General features: G+C 38.6%; 1 protein-coding gene across 1 annotated transcript in view; it reads right to left on the reverse strand.

Moving 5' to 3' along the window:
- The window catches only part of brinp2 (bone morphogenetic protein/retinoic acid inducible neural-specific 2), a 105,655-nt gene extending 95,378 nt beyond the window's left edge, over nt 1-10,277 (reverse strand). Inside the window, exon 1 of the mRNA XM_026312725.1 lies at nt 9,889-10,277. Within this exon, the coding sequence (XP_026168510.1) occupies nt 9,889-10,277 (389 nt within the window). The remainder of the gene's footprint in view (nt 1-9,888) is intronic.
- Nucleotides 10,278-10,682: the final 405 nt, after the last annotated feature.

The raw sequence follows: 10,682 nt of genomic DNA on the forward strand, positions 1-10,682 counted from the left end.
GGGAGCGGATGGAGTGTTTTATTTCAAAAACCTAATCTTTTGATGACGAAAAAGGAGGAAAATGTTGCCTAAATTTCTATCCCATCAGTATTGTATCTAACGTAATCTTCTTTGACGGAAAGCTCTTTTTGATGTTTTATTGTCTCAACATAGCTCCAAGTCCTTCTTTTCTCCACCTTTTCCTCTCTCTCAGGCACACAGAAACAGCAGGAGGCAGAAAGTGGTGCAGAACAGAGGGTGCAAAAAGTGTGTTTGAAATGTGTGTGAATGTGTGTGCTCTGATTGTTTGCAAAGGGACTTGGTAGAGCCATTCTCCATAGGTCCTATTGGGAATCTGTACAACAAAACAATTCATTATATGACTGCAAACTAAGAATGTCAGTCACTGAAAGTTACATGAAAAGACACATCTAAATATAATTATTGTACATTTAAATACAGTTGTTTGGAGAATCATTTATTAATTACTTTACAGTGTACATTGCAGTTTGTTGTTGAATTCAAACACAAAAGCCCACACTAAAAACTTCTGTTCCCTTTCATCTCTAACATTTAGGAACACTACCTTATTTTAGTCTATTATTTTAGTCTAACCTTTCTAATTTTTATTGGTGCATGGAGTTCAGTGACCTCTTAATAGCTTAGCTCAATCAACAGTCACTGTCAGCTCCTGCATTGGTGGGCAGGACATTTAAGAATACCACGCATCCTCGTATATTTTTATTGTAGTTTTATCACTTGTCACTATCATCTCAAGCCAGCTGTCTCTAATACAGTTCTAACTAGCGCAAGCCAAATGACACAGGATTATTTTTGACTCTTTTGTAGAGAAATTTAAAACAATGTTTGAAACAGCTGAAAGGGCATTAGGTTATGGAAAGGTGTGAGCAGTTTCTACTGATTTAGGTGCAACTAGGTACCCTCTGCAAAGATGTGGGCTACAAACTCTTCAGAGCCACCTTTCAAGTGAATATGTGGATGGATTATAGTATTAAATTGATTTTTTTGTGGGGTATTTCTTTAATTTCAGGGCTCTTTGCAAACTTTTCAGACATTTTAGTCAAAACTTTTATTTTATTTTAACTTTTTTTCTGCCAGTTATTTCATGGAAGCCAATTGAAAGTCACACAGATTCATAAATGCAGACACAAACCCACACACTGACGCTCTCTTTTGCTCTCCGACTCACTCTCCATTTTTCAAAATTAAAAAAGAATTAATTTTAACTAATTCAGCTTTTCATTCCATTTGTAAAGACAAACATCATTTGAGGTTAATGCAAAATCTTCCTTGCATCAATGTGTAGTTATTCACTTTGTAAGTACAAGGTCTCTCATATTTACTTGCTGCTTTACAGACACTTGATTCACACAGGTGCTGCTGGCTTCATTTTAAACATGTATCAGTCATTATAGGGTTCTTCGTGAGTGCAATTCATTATACTAGTCCCTGAAATAAAAAAATGTCTGATCAAATTGTGCTGTACATTCAAAAGTGGACAAAACCCGACTGCTTCTCTTACAGGATGTGAATTATTAACTTAGTCACCTTCAAAGCAGCGCAGAACCTAAAGTCTGATATTAGTGTGTGTGCCTACTGATTGCAGTTGTAATTGTTTGAAGTGAAATAACTTAATAAAAACAAAATTTATTGTGGTTAAAGCAGAAATGCAGTCTGTGTGCATCTCTAAATGAGTATATGATACATATACACAGTTGCTTTATACTGTATGAAAAGCTTCTCTTTCAGTTCATTACATCTCTGCAGCCATACAAAGGCAACATGACAGATATGTGGATAAAGCTGTAGCATCTAATTTGTAGTGCCAGGCCAGAGGAAGCAGTACCATTGCTCATGGCTGTCCACTGTCCACTTATTATGACTCAAGCAAAAAAGGAAATGAGGTGATGACATATATAGAGTGAGGAAATCCACACCAGTAGGAGGTTGGACTGGTGAATGGCATGATAACATCTGCACTGAGTGTTAGTGTGGTAGTGTGGAGCACTCGCACAGGGTCTGCTTTTCTTCTGTTTCTTCTCTTTCTGAAATAGGAGGTTAACATATCAAAATGACTGCAATGACCCTTTGTATATATGCATGGTAAGACTGTGTGACCCACAGTTGTGTTATATTCATTTCTGTGAGTTGTGTTGCTGAGCCAGCACACTCAAGCACACAGAGGCATGCACACACAGACACACACACACAGATTGTGCCCAACAGGCAAGTGTTTCTGGCTGTGCAGGCTGCTGCCTCCTGACTGTTTCCATCACAGAGCCACAGGCCTGTTTCTGCCCCGCTGCTCTGTCCACGCTAATCTCTCTGTGTCTCTGATGTTGTGGACTACAGAAGAAGCCCCCCTAGCCCCCCCATCCCGTGTCTCATCAACAGCCAATATTCCTCAAGTCCACCAGAAGTAGAAGTGAAAATTAGCCTATAAGAAGTGCTTGACAGATCTTTTTTGTCATTTCAGACAGATGAAAATTGAAAAGAGTGAGATAATTCCCCACAGTGCTACGTTCTGCCACAGCTAGACTCAGCCTGACTTCTCTGCAAGAGTTTGAGGTGATGTAATGTCTGATTAGATAAACAACCCCTTAGACAGAGTTTGAGTGAAATGCTTGATTCTTTTGTTCATCAGATTAATTGAAATTCAAGATGGGAATCAATGAAAAAAAAAAACAAAACAATATTAACTATTTTAATACTTCACTGAGAGTGAAGAAGAATTGAGAGTGTAGTGGACAATTTTCCAATCATCCACACACGCACACGCACACAGATGTGGCCAGATATATTATAGGGTAAAGTAAGAACTATTTGAAATAGACTTTATTTTCTGTTTCGGTTTCCATTTCTCCATCAAGTGAAATGTTGCTGCAGCCTGCAGTGCATTTATGTTATGGTTTATTAGTTTAAAATTGTCAAACAAAACATTGAAGGAAAAGGAAGTGAAATGAAATGTGAAATAAAGCGTTTCCCGATGTTACGCTTTTTCTTTCTTTTCTTTTATCTGACAAAAAGATCCTCTAGCTCCAGTTTTTTGTAGCCTTTCAAATGGGTGAATGTATTTACAGTAGAGTGAGAATGATTGTTCTGCTGTCAAACATTAAGATGTGGTAAGATTAATTGCCTGCTTAGCAACACGTTAAACAGCAGCAGAAGACTTGATACATGAACCTCCAAGCGGAGAGGGATTTTAATGAACCTAAATTACTTTCTGCAAAAAAACAGGTTAATGCCTAACCAGCATAAACAGCAATTCAGGCTCTCTTCTTCAATATCACAGCAAATTTTTCATTTGCTGCCATGTGCTGCATTTGTGTTGTGCACATGGTTTTAGTGTCAGATCTGGAATTCATAAAGACCAGATAGAGTGCAGCTCCCCAGATCAGCAGTCTGTTGATGGCCTCCCTCACCATGATGGATTTTGCTGGCAGAAATAAAGAATGAATGTTGACGCTACAAAGCTAAGTTCCTGAAAATCCCAAAGGCCAAAATGCCTTCAACTGTGTGCGGTTATTTTTGTAACATATGACGTTCTTGCCGTCTCTAACCTTCTAACCTCTTAAATTTCAAAATTGGTGCTGGTGATGTCGTGGCTGGAGCTGCACTGTTGCAGACGGCTGTTGATGGATTTGAGCAGCCAGTCAGCTACTTTCCTCATAAGTTCAATGAACATAAGCTCAGACACTTGGTCAGTGAAAAAGAAACTACTTTCATTTTGCATTCTGGCACTTTGAAGTACATGTTGGATCCAGTGCCTTACCAGCTGTAGTTTATACTGACTGCAACACACTTACCAATTCTCTATCTGTGTACTTACTGATCCCCGCAAGGTAAATGCTGTAACTGTAACTGACTCTTACATTAACCTGTAGACTGTGTTGCCAACTTCGGTACTGCAAAATATGTAAGGTGTCAGATGTATTTATTAAAGGACATTGGAAAGTGCCTTTAACTGGTCCTGTGGCTGATATTTCTACATGTATAAACCCTGACCGTTTTCTTCACTACACTGTGATAGCATTTGGCATGTCTAATGTTCCCACTACATTTCAGAGACTAATGAACTCTGCTCCTATTGAGCTGACAAACTGTAATTATATCATGGACACTTCCTCGAGGAACACATGCACATTCTGCGAGAAGAGTTGACTCGACTTGCTCTTCCACCTTGGTGCCGACATCACAAACTCATCCACTGATAGTTTTCCAGTTTGTTTAAGGCTGTAGCAGCTGATGCAATTTGTGTGATGATGAGATTAAAGGATTCAGAGGATTAGGGTTAGCCCATGAAAATGCTGCTAACATGTATTCCCATCTCCATCACCCCTTATTAAAAGCTAATGAGAGCAGCCAATGTTGCTTTTCCTCTGCGGAAAGTTAATGTAGAGGAAAGCTTGCTGACATCCTTAATGATAATCAGATAATAGCATTAGAAAAGGTCACAGGACAGTTAGAAACACAGGAGAAGTGATGGAGTCACTGTTTTCTTCATAGTTTACTGTGACACTCATCAATCTTTTGAAAATTGTTCATGAAATGATTTTTCTGATTACTCCACTCAAAGTTATACAGATTAGCATTTCCAATACTTCCCTGAAAATCAGGTTTCATATTGTCTCAAGTGAGATTACTTTGTAAATGAAAAAGACTATAATAAACCTGGAAGGTGACACCAATAAGCTGGTTTGAAGAGAAAAACAAATTTAAAGTTGAAATTCATAGAAAATATATCCCACACCTGAAATGTGGTTGTTTTCTAGTCCTGTGAAATTGTAGTCATTTCTTTCAGGCTTGGCAGTGTTTCCTTGAAGCTCATGTTGTACCAAGCCCTTGTTTCACTGCAACTGTCATTGTTTTCATAGAGATTGGGAGGAAGTGTGCCAGAGTTCTTGAGGAATACTTTGAGTGTGATGACAAAATGTACAAGTCGTCTGTTATGGAGAGTAGCAGGGGAAGCACCAATCAAATCAAAAGTCATGCAACACCAGAAATGTATGAAGGCATTTAGAAAGTACATACACAGACAGCATCAATGATAGCAAGAGGGAGAGAGTAGAGGTAGCAGTCATTTCTGACATAACTGGAAACTGTTACACTTGAATCAATCACAGGGAACAGACAGAAACACATATTTATGGATATTGAACCATCATGCTTTAGGTACATTTAGGCACAAAATAAAACTTGGTTAGGCTGAGGAAATGATTGTGGTTTGGGTTCAAATAATCATCATAGTAATAAATATGTAGTAAAGGCATAACAGTCATGGATATATAAAAAAACAAAATGTTTCGAGAGTTCTGTGTCTTCTGACTTATCCATCCATTCCAGCCTTCTGCTAATACAGTTTGCTGCTGTATATAGTATAGCGCCTAACTTCCTCCTTTGCTTATGTCATAATTAGCCTACTACAGTCATAAAGGTCACCTACCTAATAACATGTTATTGTTAGTCGTAATAAGCTGCTGGCACAAACAACCTATGTCCTCATTTTTCAGGGGACAGTCTTGTCCTGTAGCTATATTAGGAATCATATGACAATCTGTCCCATTTATGTCACAAAAACTTCACCTGTCATTTCACACTACATGTCCCCTTCATCTGTAAGTGATGCTGTCATTTCCACTGAATTGAAGAGTCTGGAAGGAAGACAGCAAAGAAGAAGGAAGGAAACAGGAAAACATTCTTATTTAGTGTTTGTAAAAGAAAAACACCTTAAGAGCGGAAAGCACAGACTCCACAAATGAAGATGTGGTCAGCTAGAAGACTTTTTCACAAGCAGCTGAAAAAAGTACCTTTAAATGAGACATTTCTAATCTCCTGCTGTCCAAGTGACCCGAGGAGCAGCAGAGAACTGAGACAGGAACAAGCTGAGAGTATAAGTGACTGTATAGCTGCGAACCAGCCTGTCACATATCTTCACACGCTCAACTGGCTTTTTCTGGATGAATAAAACTTAACAAAAGACACCCGGCAAGAGAGAGAGAAAGTGACCCACAGCCTGTATGAGTCATTTTAAAATGTTCTGTACACAATTGTACATCTTTTGAAACAGTCACTGTCGACTATTATAACAGTCAAAGAAAAAGAAATAAATAAAACAATTGGAACAAAAAAAAAAAAAAAATGTAATTGGAACATATAATTTTCAGGCAAGTCTGACAGCTTTAAAGGCTGTGAGTTAGAATATCTATTTTAAGGAGTCCATGGATGGAAAGAAGCAAGGAGGTAGGAGAAAGGAATGAGTAGTCAAAGTTAAAGATCTGTATATGTACGTTCAAACTCGAGGAAATGGAAATTCAACTCACAGTCTCAGTGGATACAGTGTAAATCTGTCACATTTGTTTTAAAATTTGGAATAATGAAAATGGTGACAGGGCTGGCACGAACTCTGGACCTGGCACAGGACTTCACTACATCATTATAGCCCACACCACTAACAGCCTCTGGCCACACACAAAGACCTCTCATCTTGGCAAACACTCTCCAGTGGGGAAAATGTTTGGACCAGAAGAGAAATCTTTGATCCCAAGGTTTAATAGTTAAAATCTTCAAAATCATTTAATTTCAGATTTATTCATCTAACCTTCATCTTCCAAAACCAGAACAGGCAGAGGCCAGGTCTGACAAGCAAAGTTTAAAGAATGTGTATTAACTGACAGCATTGTTATTAAGCTGCATTCATGTTTGCTTTGTCGTATGATTTTTCAACCATACAGCAGTCTTGACCAACAGCACAGAAGCCATGTTATATTCATGAGCGCAGTCAGTCACTCTGGCTTGGTCAGTTGCTTGACAACAAATGAAAACAACTACATTGTGACTTTGTCTCCATTAAAACAGTACATTTCCACTGCTCTGCTAAAATGTTGGCAGACAGAAGAAGTTGTAGTTATCATTCTGAAATGATACTCTGCTTTGATTTATATGTTAAACACTGCTGTATCTAATCCAGGAAGGACTGGTATAATTCTTTCATCACGTTTCCATGTGAGATGTCATTTAAAAAAGGAGTTTCAGAGTTAGTTTTGATGTATTCACCTTTCAAAATCATTAAAAAATGCAGAAGTGTGTTTGAGTAGAAACTTTGAATTACACTGTCCTTTAGAAATTGAATTTGAAGTGAATTTGTAAAATAAAAAGATTTTTTGTCTGTTTTATGAGTTTGGAGTTATGTGCTTTTGAGACAGACAAAATCTTATAACATCTTGAAATTGCATTGCCTGAGATAAGTGAGAGCTGACTGTACGGGTTTCTACTGCTGTAATAAATATCTCCTGTATATTATTTATATTATAATTTGTAATGACTGCTCATAAACTGGTTCAGGCCTGCCTTACATCTTCCCTGATCCTGCTGAGCTCATGATTCAGAACAGAAAGAATAGGCAAAAGTTTGAGGGATTAAAGAAAAGCTTGAGAGAATCAAAATGTAAAGCCACCTCTTCTCTCTATCCTGTCACTCCAAATGAAAAACAGCTCTTCCTTTATCTATTCACAGATTGCCATGAGCGCATTTAAAGTAGACACAACATATTTGCCATTTCCTCTGATCCCAGTTTAGTTGCTCTTTTACAACTTCAGTCATTTTAGTTCAATTAGAAATAACTGAAACAAATTACATTCAAAGCATAATCATACTATAAAATGTACAGCCAAAAGTAATAACACAAAATCAGCCAAACAGCTCATTTGACATATATTAGCTAATTAAAACATTTTTCTTAAAAAAACTGATGGACTTGACTAATTGCAAAGAAATGTCTTTTTTAATCTTATTTAGCTGACAAACACAGAATCATCCTTCATGAGAGGAAAAAAAAAAAGATGTTGCTGTCCCATTGTTCTCCAGTGCTCCAGACAAATCACCATGCTAGCCATGGAATTAGATTTCAGCCACCCAGCAAACTGTAATACAGTGAGCTGTGTTTGACAAAAATACATCCTCCTTTTCATCACATGCTCTTTTACACATAGTATCTTGTCTGAATTCTAGAGTCAGTGTTGCATTATTACAATGAGTTTTTTTCTTTTTCTTTCTTTTTCTTTTCCATAAATCAGATGAAAACGGGACAGGACATGTCTCAAAGCTATATCACCCACCTCTATAATGCTCTGATGCCCACAGTCCTTCTGATACTCTAGCTTTTCTAAACTCTGCTGTCAGTAAATGATCCCTGCCTTCCACGTAAGAAGCATTTTTCAAAGCAGTAATTTTGAACAGCCAGCCATGGAGGAACTCTCAACAGCTGAAAGTCTGAAACAGTGGCTGCCAGGCTGATGAGGCTGTGCTCTTTTTGCTCAGGGAGGAGGACAAATAAAGAGCAAAAGCCAGGGTTACCACCGGTTTGGGTTTTTGAGATAGTGAGTATTAAAAACAGCCAAAGGACTCACATTTCATTCTGATGTAATATTCTCCCTTCAGGATGCATTAACAACCACTGTGTTTCGTTTTGATAACATTAGAGTCCTAGCAAGGTAGTAATTTTTAGAGTTTGTCGCAATCAGGTATCTGCAATTTACGGCACTGCTAGGAAACAGGATGTGATTAGAGGGGCATGAAGTGGTTTCAGGTGTATGCTGGGTCATGTTCACTGTCTCACCAAAGTTTCTAGTAGCAGAAAAGAAATTAGGCAAAGTACCTTTTATACCTGAAGTCAATATTTGACCAGTCAACATCAAATATGTCAACAGAGTCATCACACGTTTACTATTAACTTTGTCCTACATGATTTTACTAATAAAAAGCTGTGATGTATCACAAATAAGCAAGCAGAACATATATGGACAGAATACATACTGTATATGCATGTGCTGTCATTGTGGGTCTACTTCCTTTGTTGCTTTATTTTGTCTAAAAGTAGGATTTTTGATCTTAGTGTAAATTGGTGTGTTGGCTCTATATAGTTAAATTGTTTCACATACACACATTTACAGAATGACAGCAACAGTAAAGACCTGTGTTCCCTAAATATAGTTTTAAGGCAGCCCCTCTACTTGCTCTGTTTTTGGAACTTACACCTGTATTGCATGGCAAGAGGCTCTGTCTGGAAGGCCAGAATCAGGAAACAAAGCTCTGCACACTAAACACCGGAGAACTCAGAAGATTGTAATACAACTGGCTGCAGCATTCTTGATTCAATTCTTGCCTTATCTGTGTATGGCAGCTACGGCAAAAAAAAAAGTATACATGAAAGCAGAAAATGAACTGCATTATTGTGGTGAAATTTGAAAGTCACTCTGCTGCGTGAGAGTCGGTTGGCTACACGCCCATTCATCCACATCCACACTTTCTGCTTGCAACACGAACAGCACAGTACATCCGGGATAACCACTGAACCTCCATATGTGTTGAAAATCATGAGCTTTAGAATTATCATTACAAGGACACTGGGCCTCTGTGGTTTTATTTAGGTAAATATGTTGTAAAACTCTGAGCCCAAATGTGGGCACTGAATATATAGTATATGAGTACAAATACTTTAAAGCTACTATACTTGTGTTTATTTGTGCTACAATTCACTGAAGTATGCTTTTCATCATCAATAGGCTGGATAGGTTAACATCTTCAGGTCTCTAAACATCTAAAAAGTATATGCACCCTGTGATGTGAAATCCTTAGTATGTTTTGTATTAAGAGGTCACAAGCCAAAATGGATGGGAAGTATTCAGATAACAGGCAGACACTGTTGAATAACATACATTTAGATTTGAGTGACAGCAAAACTTTTTCCTCTTTTACTCCTCTTTTTACATCCTTCTATCCAGTTTCTTATCCTTCAACACACACATACACACACACACACACACGCACACACACACACAAACACACACACAGATGAACACAGACATGCACACAGCGGTGAACCTCTCTCACCTGTAAATCTTGTATCTGGTAGAAAATCCCTGCTGGAACCTCTCTCTGAATTCGGTGTACTCTGGACATCTGTGGAAAGGTCCCTTCTCTGACAGCAGCCAGTCCAGCTGCCCTCCATTCTGTCTCGTGCTGAAGCCCCACGCTGAGGAGCCAGAGGGCAATGAGGAGAAGGAGGAGAATGACGACGAGGATGAGGGGGATGCCAGAGAACTGTGGAGCGCTTTCCCACCGTGTCCCCCACTGGCTACTTGTTCAGCTCGGGTGGGCCACAGCAGCCATAACGACACCCACGGCAACCATAGGAGCATCAAGGATGATGCTGACCATCTAGCAAGGCAGGCAGAGCCATGGGAGCACCTCTCTCTTCTCATTGGCCAAGGAGTTGCCATGGTCCCGGTGGTGATGTACTAGGGCACCTGGGACCGGCATTTCTTCTGACAGTAACCTCCCACTGGCCTGAAAAACCAGACACAAGGATATTTTGCTTTGACTAAAAGAAAAGTGTGCCACACTCATTTGCTCATTTGTTGTATGAAGGAATTTTTCTAAATCATAGTTTTGCTGTGGTCATGAGAGACATTCATAGGCAGCATGTTGACCCCAACGGTGATACTAATTAAGTTAACATCAATCAAAGTAGTGTGATAGCTTTCATGTTTGCACTTGAAAGGTATTCACTGCATATTATTAAACCATGATTTCACTCTGATGCAGAAATCAGAGGGTCTTTTTCCACCAATTTTTATGTTGCCATAAAAATCACATTCTACTGATCTGGGTGATATTTTAATATG

Source organism: Mastacembelus armatus, chromosome 17, assembly GCF_900324485.2.
Source record: "Mastacembelus armatus chromosome 17, fMasArm1.2, whole genome shotgun sequence".
Lineage (NCBI taxonomy): Eukaryota > Metazoa > Chordata > Actinopteri > Synbranchiformes > Mastacembelidae > Mastacembelus > Mastacembelus armatus.